We start from the raw sequence: 20,153 nt of genomic DNA on the forward strand, positions 1-20,153 counted from the left end.
CCGACTCTTTGTGACCCCATGGATTGCAGCACACCAGGCTTCCCTGTCCATCACCAACTTCCAGAGCTTGCTTGCACTCATGTCCATCACGTCAGTGATGCCATCCAACCATCTTATCCTCTGTTGTCCCCCTCTCCTGCAATCTTTCCCAGCATCAGGGTCTTTTCTAATGAGTCAGTTCTGTTTTTATAATGCATAAGTAATGATTTTGTGTTAAAAATATTTTTAAAAATTTTGCAGCCATTTAGATACAGTGCTGTGAATTAAGGAGTGGGAAAAGGAAGGAAATCATTCCTAGAGCTTGTCTTATCCAGGTGAGCTGCATGAACTGGGGAGCCTGAATCAACTGCTGTCTTTTACCTGCGATGGTTGTCCTTGGGGACACTCTCCTTGATGGTTCCATCTCCTTGTCTTCATACTAACATCTTCATTACTTCTTAGCCTCCTAATTGATTCTGGATTTATAGAGCAAAAGAAGAGAAATCATATAATAGCTATCTGGAATGCAAACTTAGGTGGGGGCCAAAACAAGGCCTATAACAAGAGCACAAGGATCATTTCATTCATGCTTGAAAGTCAAAGGGGCCTTGAAAAATCAACCTTCTCCATGCTTTGCTAAGAATCAGTTTATCATCAACTAAAGAGAATTTTGCTGGCCTCATCTGTGGTGTCACTTGCTTTCAGCCTGACAACGTGTTTTTGGTGTTTCTTCTCAGGAATGTCTGCCAGGAACAAATTCTCATAGTTTGTTTGGTTTTAGTCTGGGAGTGTATTTCATCTTCATTTTTGAAAGTTTTTTTTTTTTTTCTGGATATAAAATTCTTCATTGTCAGCACTCTGAATATGTCATTCTGCTGCCTTCTGATCTTCATTGTTTCTGATGAAAATTTAGCTGCTAATCTTGTTAGAAACAGGTGGATTTTGAAAGCTGGCTATATTCCTGGGTACCATGTTTTAATGAAGGGGCTTCCCAGGTGGCACAAGTGGTAAAGAATCCACCTGCCAATTCAGGAGATGTAGGAGTCGTGGGTTCAATCTCTAGTCAGAAAGATCCCCTAGGGAAGGAAATGGCAACCTTCTTATTCTTGCTTGAAAAATCCCATGGACAGAGGAGCCTGGCAGGTTATAGTACATGGGGTTGCAGAGAATCAGACACGACTGAGCCCATACATGCCACATTTTATTTGGGATGGGGTTACAAGTGGCTCATACTTACTCAGTGTTCCAAAGCTCATTCAACTTTAGTGACACAATTTCATTTGTTTGAGGAGACTTCTAAGGCATTATCTACATAAAGTCTAGCAAAAACATTTCATTTGGTTTTGGCAAAGACAGAAATGAAAGTACAGCACATTATGATATTCTAGTAAGACAAGAGACTTCGTAGTAAGAAATATTTGAGCTTGATTCTCAAATTATAGGTTATAAAATTAATTGAGTAAGTTATAGCCATCGTTTGTTTCACTATATGTATATGGATGGATGGATGGATGAGTGGGTAGATGGATGAATAAATGGATAGATAGAAGGATATGGATAGATAGATACAGGTATACATACATAGTTGGCAGTAAGACAGCATTATATTGGATTGCTATATAAAATTTTATTTATTGCTATGAGTCATGGTCAGAAATGCTTGAAAATTGATATTCTAGATCATTTTTTTGGCTTGAAAGAAGGGAAGACAGCCTGCTCTAGGATTTTTTTTCCAGCAATGGAAAGGCTCTGCTTACCGTCGGGTATATCCTAAGCACTTTTCCCTCCTGCCTCATTAGCGTCTTAACTCTTTTTTGCTTTTCAACAGTAAGAAAATATGCCCAACTCATTGCATGTAGCCATTATCTTATACAAACACTCACATAGCCATGATGACAGGAGTTATATGCAATTTCCTATTTTATTTGGCCCACCCTCAAATGCTTCTGTTATCAGGAAATGCTAACCATGAGTTGGTACTGAGAGAACTTTCAATTCACTGTTTTAGAGAATTCTGAGATGTTTTGTGAATGATTCATTCATTCATTTCTTGAGAGCATGACTTTGATTCAGTAATGTGTAAGCCAGTTGGGAATTTTAAATGAAACAGAAGGGCAGGCAAGTGAAACTCTTTGGCTCAGTTGCTAAAAAGATTTATGCTGAATGTTCTCAGTAGGTAAAATCATCCTGATTGAGTTGGTCATTAAGGCCAGCTTTGCCAGAATTAATTCAGTGGAGAGATCTATCAAATTGTTAACTACCCACTTAGAATGAGTGCTTCCTACAGTTGATAAAATATTTTTTGTGAACCTTTGGGAGACATTGAAATGGTGAATTTGGACCTTAACCAGACTCCAAACTTCTGGGAAAGCATCCAGCCCACCTTTAGAGATGTTGATCTATCTTTGTAGAAATTCAGAACAACATACAGATATCCCTTATGAGAATAATCCAAGACCCCTTACTAGATTCTAGACTCATTTCCTCACCACACTCAGTGTTGCCACCCCATTTCTTCTCTTGCCCTGGGTCTGTCCCCACTAACCTTAATGTAGGCTTATTTTCATATGCAGAATTAATTAGTTTGGAAGAAGACAGCCAGAGGAAACAAAGCAGCACCCCATGTATGAGTTACTCTAAAAGTACAAGTGATCAGTCACCAGATTTCAGTGGTCTGTAGAAACACTATGGGGTCACAGAGCATCTTCCTGACACGTCCAGCTCCAGGGATCCAGAGGGACCAGAAGTACTCAGGACTAAAACAAAGTCCCCACCATTTATAAGCTGAAGGGCTGAACCTGGAAGGGAAGGTAACAATTTCTGGGGTTTTGCCTGAATTCCCAAATTTGCACCAGCTCTGAGGTTGAGTGGGGCTGGAGGTGCTAGAGCCTTCCCTCCTGCTTTTTTTATTATGAAATCATGAGACAGGAGTTTTACATTACTGCTCATCTTCTCTATCAGATGTACTTTGTCTCACTCCCTCTCTCCATCTGGCTGAAACCTCTAGTTAGAAAATAAATTGCTGTGTATTGATTGTTCATTTTCTTCCTAATCACCCAGACATCCTTGTTATACACTTAGCTTGCTTGGCTGTATTTGTGAACAAGAGAGGAAGAAGTAACACTTATTTTTAGCCTTCATGTTAAGATGTGGCAGGGACATTTTTAAATGTCGTTTTGGTGCTTAATTTATTTAGTAACAGCACTTAATAACCTTTTATTTATGAAGAGAAAAGTATATGTGTGTGTGCACTTACACATGTGCTGTATTGATAAAGTTCAAGCCAATTTTAATTGATATTTATAGTATGACTTTCTAGAAAAGTGAAATTTCTAAAAAATGTGAATGCGGAGAGAAAAGTTAAAACATATGCAATTACTACTTGGTCTCTAATTTTTGTCTCAGTGCTTCAATTGTATGGTTACCAGAGTAACCCTCCTGAAATGCAAGTTTGACCCTTTTACTGCCCTGCCTGTAGTTGCTTCATCTGGAAGCCAAGTAGCTTCCAAATCCATTCACAGATGTAGACTTGGATCCTGGCTCAGCTGTTTGCCCTATGGGTGATCTTAACCCCTCTAGCTCTATATTCCTCCTTTCTTGAGCAAGGATACTCCTCCCTCGCAGAGCCATGGTATGGTGGCATCCCATGATGTATGTGAAGAGCCAGCAGTGGTGCTTGGCATGCAGCAAGCGTGCCAGTAAAGGCATCCATCGTTGTGCCTTCAGGGCACGGTCCTGGTGTCCACGTGGCCCCCACCAGGGCGCAGCTTGATCTCTGTGACACTCCCCTGTGTCCTGTTAGCTTTCACTCCACCCACTTCCAGTAATTTAAAGGGAGCCTGGACTGCAAGGAGATCCAACCAGTCCCTTCTGAAGGAGATCAGTCCTGGGTGTTCATTGGAAGGACTGATGCTAAAGCTGAAACTCCAGTACTTTGGCCACCTCATGCGAAGAGTTGACTCATTGGAAAAGACTCTGATGCTGGGAGGGATTGGGGGCAGGAGGAGAAGGGGGCGACAGAGGATGAGATGGGCTGGATGGCATCACCGACTCGATGGACGTGAGTCTGGGTAAACTCCGGGAGTTGGTGATGGACAGGGAGGCCTGGCGTGCTGCATTTCATGGGATCACAAAGAGTCGGACATGACTGAGCAACTGAACTGAAAAGCCTGTGAAAGTAACATCAGACAGTTTGGCTAATTTTAATTTCCTTTGGCCAAAGACGTGATGAGAAAGGAGGTTAACTGAAAGATAGTTTGGGGGTCTGTCTCTCCATTCCCCCTGTTAGCACAGAAAATTGAGAATCAAGGAGTCTCAGAACATTCTCCAAGATGAAACGCTGTTTCGCGAACTCCCGCCTATAGTTCTTGCTGCCATAAAGTGTCTGGGATTGAAAAATTGTAGGTCTTTCTATCCCTGGCTGCCCACACAGAAAAGATGAATCAAATCTATGTGGTTTGCCCTGAAATAAAATAGGAAATATGCAGGCTTTAGAGACTAGAATTTGGCATAATGCAAATCAAAATAAAATAAGTCATGAATCTATAATACTTTCACCCACAGCTTTGAAGTCTTTATGATTATTGCTCTTGAGGATGGGAGGCTGCATAAACACCATTTAGAATATAGCTGGAGGCTGGCATTTTATAAGAAAAATGGCCACCAGAGCAGTCTCCCTGAGGGTTCATAAGTACTAATTCTGTTTAATGTGACAGTTCCTAAATAACTCTGCATTCTTCACAGAAACACATATAGGAAGTGCTGGAGCCTTGCCGTAGAGTGAGTCTAAGAGAGATCTAGTCTTTAGTGTTTATGGATTGAGAAAATGTATCCTTGGGGTTTTAAAAAATAGGTAGGTGTTCGTGTGGGAGGTTAGGGATGGGGTACTGATGTAAGGCGCCAGCTTTGTTCTGCTCCTCCATGCTTTTCTGCGGATTTAAATACCTACGCAGTCGTTTCCCACCCTTTTATGTCGCCTTTCTCCCCCTCTGCCCCTACCCTTTCTCTTGTTGATGAATACAAATGCTGTCAGTAATCAGTTGTGCTGTGGGATGGTTTGTTGGTGCTTAGAGACCGTCCTTCCTCCATCTATACCCATCTTATTCTTTGAGCCTGTTCACTTGAAAATGTCAAAGAGGAAAGAAGACTCGAGAAGAGAAAGAACTGTGGTTGGCTAAGTCACCATGGTTTGTCTTAGGAAGTGTTAACATCTGCTTGATGAAGATGCCTTTTTGCTTTACAAGTAAAATGTTGTAATATATATGGTTGACGTTTCCTGTTGAATTTTTGGTTCAGTGTGTCAGTAGGAAGTACCAACTGAAACTCTATACCATCCACCTTCATTGTTGGTGTGTTTCTCCAGCCATGTAAAAACATTAGGATCTGTGGAATGGCATATTTAGTGCAAGCCATGGCATGACCATCCCAGGGTTTCTGCTGTGACGTGGGGTACATAACTCTGCCTGCAGTTCTCTTGCACACTTCTAAAATAGCTGCAAAAATCCTCCAAAACTCTATTTTCAGAACTGCTTCCACTTAGAATAACTAGTTTCAATCATTACTCACAGATGTGGTGTCTAATTTGGGACAGAGGACTTATTTTATTTGCCCTAAAACTGTCTTTTTTTTTTTTTTTTTAAGCTTCAGTGAGGCTTCTATAGTCCAAAAATTACCAGGCTGTGCAGGTCTGTCCCACGTGCATTATAACCACGTGGAGAGAAGGCTGGGGTAACCCTGTCTAGAGGCAACCTCCCCAGTGCAGTGTTCCTGCTCCCCACCTGATCCAGGGACAGCCCGATGTCACAGCTGTACCTAGACTGCTGCTGCTGCTGCTGCTGCTAAGTTGCTTCAGTCGTGTCCGACTCTGTGCGACCCCATAGACGGCAGCCCACCAGGCTCCCCCGTCCCTGGGATTCTCCAGGCAAGAACACTGGAGTGGGTTGCCATTTCCTTCTCCAATGCAGGAAAGTGAAAAGCGAAAGGGAAGTTGCTCAGTCGTGTCCAGCTCTTAGTGACCCCATGGACTGCAGCCCACCAGGCTCCTCCATCCATGGGGTTTTCCAGGCAAGAGTACTGGAGTGGGTGCCATCACCTTCTCCGACTTAAGGGGTAGTTCAGTACTATTTCAACATATGGAAATAGCACACTTGTTTATCTGTTCTTCAAGTGGTGGGCACTTGAGTCCTTTCTGTCTTTTAGCTCTGTGAGTAGTGCTGGAGTGAAATTCACATACCAGTTCGTTTTCATTCTTTTGATCCTAGTTGTGCTACCTTCTAGTCGTCTCTCTGATTTACTGCTCTCCCATTAGCTGGGCTTCTCTGGTAGCTCCACTCCAGTATTCTGGCCTGGAGAATTCCATGGACAGAGGAGCCTGGCAGGCTACAGTCCTATGGGGTCGCAAAGAGTCAGATACGACTGAGCCCCCTTTCACTTTACTTTTCTCCTGTTGTCAGGCCACCTTCATCTCTTGCTGCACTACTTACCTGGTCTGGCCCTTCTCCAGCCTGACTCTACACTGCAGCCCTATGTCCTTGTCAATGCAGATCTGTTCTTCATGCCCTTCACTGAGTTTAGGATTGCTAGGAAGGTAGGGAGGAAACTCCTTTCAGGCCCGCAGGGTCCTGCCATGGCCAGGTGTCTAACGATTCCTTTAGGCTTATCTCGACTCTTCTGCCCCTCCCCATCTGGGCTGCAGACACACTGATCTTTCTGTCCTATAAACTCTCCCTGCTCTGCCAACCACAGGCCCTTGGCACGTGCGATCCCTGTTGCCTGGAATGCTCACCTCTCCTCTTTGCCTAATTAATGCCTTCTCATCTTGGAATTCCCAGCACAAGCCTCACTTCTTCAGAGAAGCCTTCCCTGACTCAGTCAAACTCACCTCCACCCCCACTGCTAGCATCATGGAGGCCCACAGGCTCCTAACCATTTCTTTGCAGCACAAGTTCTAGCTGCATTTTTACATTTGGATGATTATTGATTCATAACTGCCTACAGAGACAGAAGGCAACTGTACATGCAGAACCTGGGTTCTGGAGCCAGACTACCTAGGTTCAAATGCTGGCTCTGTCCCTATTGGCGGTGTGATCTTGGGCAAGCTGGTTAACCTCTCTGTGCCTGTGTTTTCTCATCCATTAAACAGGGCCATAATAATACCTACCTTAGAAGGCTGTTGCAAGAATGAAATAAATTCATATGTGTTACATACATGGCCCCGAAATAATCTCAATAGAAGTATAATTAGTATAACTTTTAAAAATAATTTAAAAAATTTTTAATTAAAAAAATAAATAGCTGTACCTACACTGCTATCCCCACACCCCTCATCTCCAGACTGTAAGCTCTGAGGGGCAGGGAACCACAACTCCTTTGCTCCCATTAAAGCTCCAGAGCCCACCTCAAGGTACCCATGTACTTAGTGCTAGTTACATTTTTACTGAACGATTGGATGAATCCATTCTCTTCTTCACCAGAGAAGAATATTAACACTATGGTGTCCCATCTCTCCTTCTGTATCTGAGTTTGGATAGCTCTAGCTTCTGGCGTGCAGTGTGGTGGCGCTTGGCCACAACCCCTCCTCCTGCCCACGTCCCCAGCTGGTGTGTTTGGGGAATGGGGCTGCCAGGTGTGGAGAGTCAAGGGTGAGGATCCCCTGTCTGTGGCCCTGTACGGAGGGAGGGCCCAGTCTGTATGACCACCGCAGGAACAGACGGGACTTGCCGTGTGCCAAGCCCTGTGCACCCCGTTTCAGAAATATCTGACTCATGAGGCCCGAGTGATTTCTTGTTATGGACGAGGAAACTGAGGCCTGAGCAAGGGGGCCATTTGCCCAAAGTCTTGGTAAGTGGCAGAGCCAAAGTTTAGGTCCTGCCAGCCTTTCTCCAGAGTCTGTGTTCTTCAGATTCTCACCCTTAACTAATGAACGTGACCCACTTAAACACTGAGAATGTGGGAAGGACTCCTCCACTGAAGGAGTTGCGGGTGCTGTCCTGAGTCTGGACAGTTTTGTTAAAGGCCCCACAGTGAACAGTGGACATTCCCACTGAATTCTGGCTTGTGATCTGCTGGCCCTTTGTACCTGAGGGTCCTGACAGGTTGATGTCAGGACAAATTCTCTAAAGAGACATTAAAACAAAGCTTGAGGGAAAAAATAAAAGTGAGACTGGTTTATCTGCAGATGAAAGAAACTACTTAGGAAAACTCCCACCTCTTCTGTCAGTCAGAGATGTAAGAAACAGTCTATTGCCTCCTTTCTGACCACACAGTTCAGGGGCTTAATGTCTGTGGTCCTTCTCTCCCTAGGCCCCTGAGCTGCTATCTGTTTATCACAAGTATGTACATGAAAAAAAAAAAAAAGCCTCCTGATTTACTTTCAAAAACAAAGACATTATGATTTTAAACTAACTTACTTGGGATCTTTTTTAGACATGTGGATATAAGTAATGTGAGCACGTAGGGTAGAATGGGGAGCTTCCCTGGTAGCTCAGCTGGTAAAGAATCCACCTGCAATGGAGGAGACCCTGGTTCGATTCTGGGTTGGGAAGTTCCCCTGGAGAAGGGATCGGCTACCCACTCCAGTATTCTTGGGCTTTCCTGGTGGCTCAGATGGTAAAGAATCTGCCTGTAATGCGGAGACCTGGGTTCAATCCCTGGAGAAGGGCATGGTTACCCACTCTAGTATTCTTGCCTGGAAAATCCCCATGGACAGAAGAGCCTGGCGGGCTACACTGAGTGATTTAAGTACAGCACAGGGTAGAATGGTGAGGTTTTATTGCTACCATAGTAGGTGATTTCAGGATGTTTATAATGAAATGAAACGAGCCCCTAAATAGCAGAAGTTCCTCCCAGCCCGCGAAACATCCACCACTAGGGGGTTAGCATGCTGTGTCCATATGAGAGTGTGTTAGATGGTGCGTGGAGAGAGTTTGGAAGAGTGTGTAATACTGTGGCACCATTAGAACAAAACCGTGTGTGTCTTTATGAATAATCAGCTATGAAAGTGAAAGTGAAGTCGCTCAATCGTGTCTGACTCTTTGTAGCCCAACAGGCTCCTCCATCCATGGGATTCTCCAGGCAAGAATACTGGAGTGGGGTGCCATTTCCTTCTCCAGGGGATCTTCCCCACCCAGGGATCAAACTCAGATCTCCCGCATTGCAGGCAGATGCTTAAATGCATAGGAAACATCCTAGAAGGGAATCCACCAAAAGTGTTAGCAGTGGTTGTCTTTGCACAGTGATATTCTGCTTAAATTTTTCTTTGTTTCTCTAATTTACAAATTGTCCTATAATGAGCTTGTGTTTGCTGATACCAGAGCATAAGCCTCCATTTAAAGAGAAGGAAGGGAAAAAGCCACAGAATTACTAGTACAATCTTAACTCCCATCTCAGATTAAGAGTCTTAGCATCCAAAGAGCTTTAGAGAAGAAAAGAACCTTTGGAAGCGTCCCTGAAGGGTGGAAACAAGGGGTGATGAGGTGATGACAAGCACGGAGGCAGCAACATAGGAGTATAAAATCCCCATAGGAGGGCCCCAGGCCCCAGGCCCTGTGCCTCTCACTCCCCATCCTAACCTGCCTCTCCAGGAATCTTCAGCTTTCTCTTAGTCTCCATTTTATAATTTCCCTTGCCAAAAAAAAAAAAAATCTAACTGCCTTGCAAAGTACCCTCCCTCCCCCTGTGCTTATTTTTAACCATCTTGTCCAGGAAACATATGCTGAGGAGCTCCTGGGAGCATGGAGGAGAGGCTACCAGAACCGGCAGCCACTCTGTGACAGGAGTGCATGTGGGTATCCCTCCCCTTGACTCTGAAGAAGCAGCTGGTGATGAACTGGTTATGGAGGCGGAGGGAATGCGTCCCTGTTTGCTTTGTGTCTTCCTCAGCATGATAGGAGTGTTTAAACAAGGATGAACAGTCCTCCAGAATCCTTTCGGGTCCCTAGGAAGAGCATGTTCATGGAGCTGACCGAGTAGGGGCTCGCGGGCCAAGTGATGCAAGGGCGGTAAGCCCACTGCTTCTCTGGATGGATGGAGAAGGACGGGCCTGAGCCTTTAGGGCAGGGGCTGCCCCACGAAGCTCTGAACGCTTGGCTGTGTGTCCCGCTGGTCCCTGGCTCCTACCGGGAGGAAGGCTGTAGTTCTGATGTGTTGACCTCCCTGGGAGGGCAGTGTCCCCAGGTAACCTGGAACATCGGTGAGGAAGTGGACAGTAGCGGTGTGGTGGTGGTGGTGGGGCTTTTAGTTCCAGAGGATCCCAAATTTGGAACACACGTGGTGCAGTAGACACACATCATCTCACAGGGCAGTTGGTCTAATTCGTGTTTTCTGAGACTTCGCTCCTAAGTGAAGTGCAATTGAGCCTTCGAGTTGGCTACGCTGGACTTTATCCCACTCGCTGGCAGTGGGTGACCTTGCTGTGGTCCCTCTCTAAGCCCTGCTTTCCTCACGTGTCAGATGAGAGCATTATTAACTTCCTCGCAGGATTGTCATTGGGATCAGATGTGATAATGTGTGAACAGTGCCTAATCGCTGCGCTTAATAAATGCTGGTCCTCATCTCTTGCCCGCCCTTCCTCAGCCTCTGGCTCTCTTTTTCACAGGAGTCAGAGCTAACTGGTCAGGAATTACTGGCCACCTATGTTTTCTTACAATTGATGGATATGTCCAAACTTAAACCTATTAGAATGACTGCCTAGGAAATGTAAGCTCTTAGTTAGGCAGTTTAGCAAGGGGTCTCCAGGTGGGACTCAGGGCACATTAAGGAGGGCTGATGCTCTTTTTCAAAAGAGTGGAATCTGTTCTCCATGTTTGGGAGAAAGCCTTCGGAAAGTTAACCTGATGTGCTGTCAGAGCAGTCCGCTCCTTTATGGAGTTCATGGGGCGATTACCACAGAGAAAGAGGGAGAAAGGAGTTTTAATGTTTCTGAGAACACTGTGTTTTCTCTTTTAGTCTTACACTTCTCTTCCCACACCTTCCTCTTTGCCTCTTCTCCTAGCGTTCTAGAACCATGCAGTGTTAGAACTTGAAGTGCCCTTCCAAAGCTACAAGGAAACGAGCCCATTTCTTTCTTTCCATTTTCGAACATGGTTGTCGTTCAGTGAGCCCCCAGGGGCAGAGGAATGGCCGCGCTCTCTCCCTCCACAGACACCTGGGCCCTTGGGACAGGCTCCCGGATACACCCAGTGTGGCAGCAGTGTTGGGTGAGGGGCTCCGAGCAATCCTGGGGGCCCCAGAGTCATGGCTGTCTGGTATACCTCGCACCTGTCTCCCCTCTGGCGTACATGCCTGAGTGTGCATTTGAGCAAAGGTGACTGCACCTCGTCACGGCTCTGTGGGAATGATCTCTTTCTCTTCCATAGAGACTGGGAAAGGAGGGAGTGACAGACTCTTTGCCCTGGCTCTGTGTCCATGTTACATTTTGCGTGTGTGCCCTGCTCTGAGGAGAGGAGGCCAGGACCTTTAAGATGGTTAAGGCACTTAGCACTTATTAGGACAGAGCAATAAATGAGTGCATTGCCGCCCCATAGGCAGTATGGCCTTACAAAGTATCAACATCTGAAAGTCTAAATATGCCCAGAAAACTTTGTAATTGGCTTATTGTTAGAAGGCCAAGCATGATTAATCCTTCCCAGGTGGTGCTAGTGGTAAAGAACATGCCTGCCAATGCAGGAGACAGACACAGGTTTGATCCCTGGGTCTGGAAGATCCCCTGGAGGAGGAAATGGCAACCCACTCCAGTATTCTTGCCTGGAAAATCCCATGGACAGAGGAGCCTGGTGGGCTACAGTCCATGGGGTCGCAAAGAGTCGGACATGATTAAAGCAACTTAACATGCATGCGGACGTTATTCAGCTTTTGCACGGCTTGGTGTTCTTTGCGAGTATATTGACATTTTAAGGACCCTAACCATTCCATGGTTTCACTGTCCACGTGATCACTGACAGATACCCAGAGATCTGCTGGCTTCTAATGTTGCCCATAACATACATGTGCTTGATGATCCTGGCAAAGCTAAGCCCTTGCTTACTATTAACATTTCAAAAACAAAGTGTTGTCTGTGTCCTTTGTTCTGTTTCCGGTAGTACTCACATGAAAGAAAGTTGAGTCTCTTGACCTCACCTGACTTAAGACAGGGCTGCTAGGACTTCCCCGGTGGTCCAGTGGTTAAGACCCCATGCTTCCAACGTAAGGGGGCACAGTTCAGTCCCTGTTTGGGGAACTAGGATCCCACATGCCAAGTGGTGCAACCAAAAACATTTTTTTGTCATTAAAAACCAAATAAGACAGGGCTGCTTTCATCTATGATGGCCATTCATCCTCTTAAGGCAACAGTGCCTCTCCGTCCACACAGTGTGTTGTTTGCACAAGCTGCTGCTGAGTGCACAGAGGGAACGGGGGGTAACAAGTGGAAAGCTAGCGGTCAAAGAGACGTCACCTTGAGAATCAGAAGAGCAACCAAAATAGCCAACTCAGTGAAACAGCTTCATCTGGAACTTTGGCCCTGTGGATTCCAAATGAAAACATACCCCTATAGCCCATCCAGGAAGCAGAAGGGCAGCCATCTGGAGTTTGCTTTGAAACCTGTCTGTCCTCCTGACATTCTGTCTCCAGCTGTATGGTCAGCACGAGCAGTGCATCTTTGTAACTGGCTCCCAGAGCCCCGGGTTTCATTTCACCTTAACTGGACGGGAAAGATGAAGGGACCGCGGAGCTTGGTGGTGGCTGCACAAGGCACTTGGTGAGGTTGGACCCCTTCCCATTGTTATTTACTGGTCAGGACCAGATGAACCAAGGAGCGTTCATTTCAGAAAGGGAGAAGGGTAGAAGGGATGAACGAAGTCCAAAAGTCCACCAACCAAGAAAGAGTTTGGTGTTAAGCCTTGGAACCTCTTGTCTCTGCAGAGGTGAACAGTCAACTGGTCCAGACAGACCTGATGTGTGCAGCACATCCTAAGCACAGCCAAAGGAGTCCTGTCTTTTAGGACTTTACGTTTCTGACTGCCAGCAACTTGGGCATCTTGTAGATTGGAGTTTAAAGGTTTGACTTAGGCTCCCTGTTGACAAGCCGAAGCAGAGAGAGGGGTGAATTTGGCCTTGACAATCAAGTTCTGCATCTGAGTAGCCAACTGTGGGGCACATACTAAAGACTGATATTATCCCCTAATTGGTCTGAAGCTCAAGAAACAAGTCCAGCCCATTTGGGGGGTTCTTGTAATTTATCCTGGGACAGAAAAACCTAAGGTGGGATCCCCAGGAGACATGCCTTTACTCATTCATTCAACAAATGTCCGTTGCACGCCTATGTATACATGGTGGCCGGGCTCCCTCCTTGCCTTTATCTCACAGGGTGTTCTGCAAAGGACCTCAGTCAGATGCTTACACAGGGCAGAGTGGGAGAGCTGAAATAGTATTTATTTGTTTTGAACAATACAAGTTGTCTTTCCTGACCACAGGTATTAAAAATGCAAAGACCAGGTTCGAAAGCAATAATTATCTTTTTTCCTCTGAACTTCTCAAGCTTTAGTTTAAAATTGGGGAACTTGAGAGTGCACAGCTTGGCCCTAACCTCAGATTCTGACTCAGTCAGGGTGGGATGGGCAAACCTGTGGTCTAAAATGAGAGCTGGTGTAATTCTGCTGAATACAGGTGATGGGTTAGCCCCTGGGACTTTAGAAACACAGGTGGTGGGCAAGGGCCCTGTGGTGAGATTGTGCAGATCTGTGCAGTTACTGGGAGGCTTTTTTCCAATCATACCCACCTTGCCCCTTCCATTTCTACCCATTCTGCCCTTGGGAACCACTTTTGCTTAAAGTATATTTTCTTCCTTCTGGTGTGCGGGCAAAGCAGAAAATTTGAGAACCAGCTGTTCTGTTTTTTTTTTTTTTAAATCAACTTCGGGCAGAGTTCAGGTTGAGGGCTCTCAGAGGGTGCTTTTCCCTTTGAAGTGTTCAGGAGAAAGAATCTAAGGATCGGTAAAGGCTGGCTGGCCCCACCCCTTGCATCGTGTCCAGCCCCACGTGGTCCACCTGTTCTGACAGGGAGGCGGTACGTTAGGAGACAGACTTCAGTTCACACCTCCCTCTAAACCCTGTCAGCTGTGGAATCTCGCATTCAACTCACTTATGTCTGGGCCTAACATTTCTGGGCTGCACCTTCCTCCTGAATAACTGGTAGTGTGATCTGTTGGTGGGATAATAGGAATGGCGTGGACCAAACAAGGGGGCTGTTGGAGTAGGCTTCTCAAAGCTTGCCGAACTTGCACCCTGGGATCCTGTGACAGCGCAGATTCCAGGGCACTGGTGTGGGGGAGGGCCTGAGAGCTTGCATTTCTAACAGACTCCCAGGTGAGCTTGATGCTACTGGTCCATGGACCACACCCTGAGTAGCAAGGATTTAAAGATGCTCTCCTCCTTAGATTTGCTGTGAACTGTTAGTGCAAGCGGTCAGCTAAGTTATCAAGCTGGCAGATTTTTTCTTGCTCTTTTTTTAAATTTCATTTTTAATTGTGGCAATTCTTTTTTAAGTTCTAGAAATAGAAGAAAATACCTACCTGTTACCCAATGCTGATCATGAAAATTGAGGCATAGAGTGCTTTCAGCCAAAAACACTGTTCTCCTTGGTCCCTTATTTTATTGTGTATGTGTGTTCAGTTGATCAGTCATGTCCAACTCTTTGCAGCCCCATGGACTTTAGCCTGCCAGGCTCCTCTGTCCATGGAGTTTTTCAGTCAAGAATACTGAAGTGGGCTGCCATTTCTTCCTGCAGGGGATCTTCCCAACCCAGGGATCGAACCTAGGTCTCCTGCATCTCCTGCCTTGCAGGCAGATTTTTTTACCTCTGAGCCACCAGGGAAGCCCCACTTATATTATTAATTGTCCCCAGTAACATAAGAAATACTTATGTACTAATAAGTAGAAGGATCATCTACTCTGAGGGCTGAGAGAAACATCAAGGGCAAGGCTTCAGATATACAAAATACAGGTGACCCATAAGTTTCAGAAATCATGGTTCCTTATCTTCCAGAGTTTACCTGTGAGGGAAAGACTTTTAAATATAAAACAAAGAAAAGGAAAATACATTTCCTTCATTCCATAACACCAGCTTTTTAAACTTGAATCAGAGTCACCTGGAAGGGATGTTAAAATGCAGCTTGCCAGGTCTGACTCAGACACTAATTTTGATAGCATTTTAAGTTCCCAGATGATACTGATGCTCACACTTGAACCAGCACAAAGCTTTGTCCCCAGAGCCCATCTTTGAGAGAGGTGTGCATGAAAAACAGTGTCTCTCCTGACCTGTGAGGGTCAGGAGAGATGAGCTTTCTGGCTGTCTGTAGATTGCTCTTCCCAGCACAGCATGGCCTTAGAGGCTGGAACTTTCCAGTAGAGCTGGTTGGCTAATCACCTCAGGGACTTTTTAAGAGCTAGAGGTTCCTGGGGTGCATCCTCAGAGATGCAGGCAAGCAGCCAGGTTCAGGCCTGCCTATGTGGAGAGCAGTGAGGCACCAGATGGACACTGGAGAGCTGTTCTCCTTTTTAATGACTCTTGGATTCAGCTCTAATGATCACTCAGCAAGTGAATGATTCCCCAGCAGGAAATTGGACCCTCTGGAAGTACATTTCCTCGCTGGATTCCTAAAGTTAGAGTCGATAAATTCTGCATGCATTTTCCAGAGTGCTTCATTTCCTACCCAAGGGTGGCTACCAGCCAGGACCATCTGGCTATGGGGATTCATGCAGGGTGAAGTCCCCCTATTGGGGATAACACCATCCGTGGCAGTGTTGAAAGGGGAACGGATAAAAGTCACTGAGGACCAGATCCCAGAGAGAACCCTTCCCAGGCAAACTCAAAGTCAGATTAAGATCAAAGCAGTTACTTAAATAGCCTCAAGAAGAAATTCCTCCTTTTGTCTCTCATACCTGGATTTGAGGATGGTGATCGTCTCTGAAGTTTCCTGGCTCACCAGCTGATGGTTATAGAGTACCACTGGGCACCATGCTCTGCCAGGTGGGCTTTCTAAGGGCAACTTGGGGACGGTCCCTGCTCTTGTGGCGTCCACCACTGGGAAGAAGCAGACGCATAAACATGTAACTAAAAGCAGCACGATTCCTAGAACCTTGTGCATCTAGAGTAGCCCTCCCGGGGGCTCCATCCTCACCCAGTTTTGTTTCCTCCATAGTGCTTGTCACTAGAGAAATGATTCATCTTCTCTCTTAGAGCTCGAGCAACGGGAGAGCAAAGACCAGGCCGTCAGACCCTGGCCTCTCTCAGCTGCTGGATGTGAACTGCCCAGGAAGGGTATGAGAGCCGCTCTGTGCAGCCAAGGCATTCCTGGAGGAGGCTGCCAGCAGACCACTCGCTGTCTGCCCACAACACGTGTATCTGAGGCAGATGCTTAGGGAGGAGTGGCAAATGCAGTGGTTCTCAGATCTTAGCTGGCGTCCAAATCACCAAAGGGCTTGTTAAAACACATTTACTGGGCCTTACCCTAGAGTTTCTGATCTGGTAGGTCTAGGGTGGGGCCAGAGAGTTTCCTACAAGTTCCCAGGTGATGCTGATGTTCCTGGGTCCTGGACCACACTTTGAGAACCACAGGGATGGTGTGTCAGCATAGCCATCACAGCTTACCCAGTGGACAGATGGGAGGGGATTGAATGACAGAGAGGCAGAGAGACCTCTAACAAGCTATGCCAGTGAGCCAGGGGGGAGAATATGGAGCTCTGAAATGGACCATAACAGTGGGATTGGAGAACAGAAAGAGGGTGCTTCTGACAGACATGATGCTATGTGGCCTGGGGAGCACTAGCCTGTGGGAGGAGAGGGCAGAGTCAGAGTGGCTGGAAAGATGCTCATGCCAGGAATTGAGATGCACGTTGGGGAGGGGAACGGTATGTTCCTTTGGGACCTGCTGGGTTTGTACTTCTGTGGAAATCTTCTGATGGAAATGTTAAAAAGGAAGTCAAAATACAATTCAAAACTCAAGAGAGAAATCTGAGATGCTGGTACAAATTTGGGGGCATTTGGGGTAGAAGTGTAAGCTGAAGCTGTGGGGCTGAGGTTATCTAAGGGTGGCTCTTTGAGGAGATGGCAATGATGCCTCCGAAAGGAAGCCCAGAGACTGGCTGGTAGGACCGGGCAGAGAAAGGGCTGAGTAGGGTGCCCAAGGTGCATGAAGTAAAGGGACAGGAGGTGTCACCCAGAAGGGGCAGTACCAGGTATCAGAGCATCTCAAACACAGCCCAAATCTGACAAATTCCGGAGACCCTTAAAAGAACCAGCCCCAAAAGATGGGGTTGTGTTTGAGGCATGACTTAGAGGAGCTGGCCCATGGATTCTGAAACCTGTAGTTTTTCAGTTCCTCATTTTATTAATACGTTGTCTGTACGATTTCATTTTGCCTTGATGATAAAGTCACCTTACAGTTCTTTATTGGTGAAACACATACACAAAAAGAAGCTCACCCTGAAAACGCACATGAGGCATAGTCACCACCCACGAGAGGTCTTTCTTCTCAGAGGAAAACCAAGGGAAAAGTATGGTGGTGCATGGTGAAGGGAGGGTCAGTTGGTACTTTTTTTTAAATGAAGTATAATTGATTTACAATATTGTATTAGTCTCAGATGTACAACATAGTGATCTGGTAATTTTATACATTATGAAATGACCGCAACATTAAGTCTAGTGACCACCTATCACTATTCAAAATTATTTCACAATTATTGACTGCCTTCTGGGGGTCTGTTTTTGTGCCTCTAACAACGGTGGGAAACTACCATGTATCCATGTTCTTCCCTCTGCGTTTGATACTGATCTAGACTCTCCTGGGACCTTAAGCACTGATTTTTCAAGGATTAAAAAGATTCTGACAACTGCTTTTGGACTATTTGTGGTGGATTGCTACAAAGAGGATGGTTTGCTCTAAGCTAAAATTCTCCAGGTGATAATTGTATATTTCACCGGTGGACAGTTTGCTTTTTAATTTTCGAGGCTTGTTTTGTCATCCTGGTCTTCATAAACCCTGGCTTCTGAGAACACAAGGACGGGGTCTGACAAGTGTCTGGATCAGGCTGAGGAGTCAGGGTCCTGCATTTTCTGGCTCCTCAGACTGCCTGCAGCAGGAACTGCTTTAGGCGGGAACACACACCGACGTGTTCTCTGTCTTTACAGTTCTGTGTGGAGCTAAACCAGCCAATCCTGCCCAACATCCGCAAGTGGAAAGGGCCCCGGGGATGCTGGAAGGCCGTTGTTTCAGAGACGCCCTCGACTCAGCTCCAAAAGGTACCCTCATCTGCAGAACGGGGATTTTCTTTCCATTTTCTTTTTTCCAATCACAGACATTTAAAATCTTTCCTTTGCCAACATCCTTGATGTAATGTTGTATTTCTGCCCGTTTTTTAGCTCTTTGCCATTTGTTTCAAAATGCCCTGGTTCTTATTTCCTGTTTGGATCAGGAATGGCCTGCTGCCCAGACGGAAATGGGAGCTGGGGTGTTGGGAGGAGAGGAGAAATCCTGTCTGGAGCCAAGGCAGCAAATGGGGTATTTCTGTCCTTTGTCCTTCTAATCCCTTCTCCACGGTTCTAGCCTCTGCCAAGTTTGTAGACAGCCCATTGTTCATTGACTGAGAACTTCAGATTCACTTAATTCATACGTGAAATATTTGCTTTAGTGGTAAGAATTGTGCACATGGAAATGGTCTGTGGAAACTTTCAGCAGACTTTCATTTTGAATTTTCTCTCATTAGTATTGCCCATATGGGTTTAGGTAAATCGCTCTATGTATGTATTTTCACTCCCACATATCGTATTCAAGACCAGTTTTTATTCACTTGAAATATTCAACATAGGTAGAGTTTTAGATTAAAAAAAAAAAAAGGCTCCTGATAGTTAATTATGAGCGGATTACAAAATTTTCCTATAAATGCAGATGTTGTATTTTTATCTCTAGTTGTTGGTGCTGCGTGCATGTCAATTGTGTCTGACTCTTCGTGACCCTTGGACTATACCCCACCAGGCTCCTCTGTCCATGGGATCTTCCTGGCAAGAATACTGGAGTGGGTTGCCATTCTCTTCTCCAAGGGATCTTCCCAACCCAGGGGTCAAACCCACGTCTCCTGTGGCTTTGCATTGGCAGGCGGATGCTTTACCACTGAGCCATGTGGGAAGCCTGTTTGTATCTCTAGTATACCATTATAAACACACATGATATAAATACTTATCTGAGAGATATGGAGATCTGGGACTTTTAAATTGTAATGTTTACTGAATTAAAAGTATCCAGTTACTTACTGAAAATAAGCTTTCTTTTTAGTGCCTACTTTAAAGTGTGCTGTAAACCTTATTTCTCTGGGTTTGGGGGGTAAGTGATTACTGCAGGTGGTAGCCAGGAGGCTGGAAATACAGGATAATTGGAAGGTATCTGGTCTTTACCACTCCAGCCCATGACTGTCCCTTCTCAGTCCACATAGAAATAATACTAACAGGGGACTTCCCTAGTAATCCAGGGGTTAGGACTCTATACTCTCCCTGCCAGGGGCCCGGGTTCAATCCTGGTCAGATAACTATGTTCCCACAGGCTGCATGGTGCAGCCAAAAGTAAAATAAAAATAAACTTAAAAAACAGGGTTGGGGAGCTTCCCTGGTGGCTCATTGGTAAAGAATCTGCCTGCCAGTGCAGGAGACAGGGGTGCCATCCCTGGTCCGATAAGATCTCACGTGTTGAGGAGCAACTAAGCCCACACCATGACTGTTGAGTCTGTGCTCTAGAGCCCAGGAACCACAACTACTGAGCCCACATGCAGCAACTACTGAAGCCCTCTAGAGCCCTTGCTCTGCAACAAGAGAAGCCACTGCAATGAGAAATCCATGCACTGCAGCTAGAGAGTAGCCGCCACTTGCCCCAACGAGAGAAAAGCTGGTGTAGCAATGAAGACCCAGCATAGCCATAAATAAATATATAAAAATAATTTTAAAAATATTTTTAATGGCTCAGATGGTGAAGAATCTGCCTACAGTGTGGGAGACCCAGGTTCAATCCCTGGGTCAGGAAGATCCCATAGAGAAGGGCGTGACTACCCACTCCAGTATTCTTGCCTGGAGAATTCCATGGACAGAGGAGCCTGCTGAGCTATAGTCCTTGGGGTCAAAAAGAGTCGAACACAACTGAGCGACTAACACTTTCA

The 20,153-nt window shown here is 45.8% G+C and overlaps 1 protein-coding gene across 4 annotated transcripts in view; it reads left to right on the forward strand.

Moving 5' to 3' along the window:
- The window catches only part of EEPD1 (endonuclease/exonuclease/phosphatase family domain containing 1), a 124,327-nt gene that overhangs the window by 91,344 nt on the left and 12,830 nt on the right, over positions 1-20,153 (forward strand). For all 4 annotated transcript variants that reach the window (XM_086396555.1, XM_086396556.1, XM_086396554.1 and 1 more), the window contains exon 4: positions 18,142-18,252. In XM_086396555.1, the coding sequence (XP_086252681.1) occupies positions 18,142-18,252 (111 nt within the window). The remainder of the gene's footprint in view (positions 1-18,141; positions 18,253-20,153) is intronic.

Source organism: Bos grunniens, chromosome 4 (genome assembly GCF_055505025.1).
Source record: "Bos grunniens cultivar Pamir isolate PY7600 chromosome 4, Bosgru_T2T1.0, whole genome shotgun sequence".
NCBI classification, from domain to species: Eukaryota; Metazoa; Chordata; class Mammalia; order Artiodactyla; family Bovidae; genus Bos; species Bos grunniens.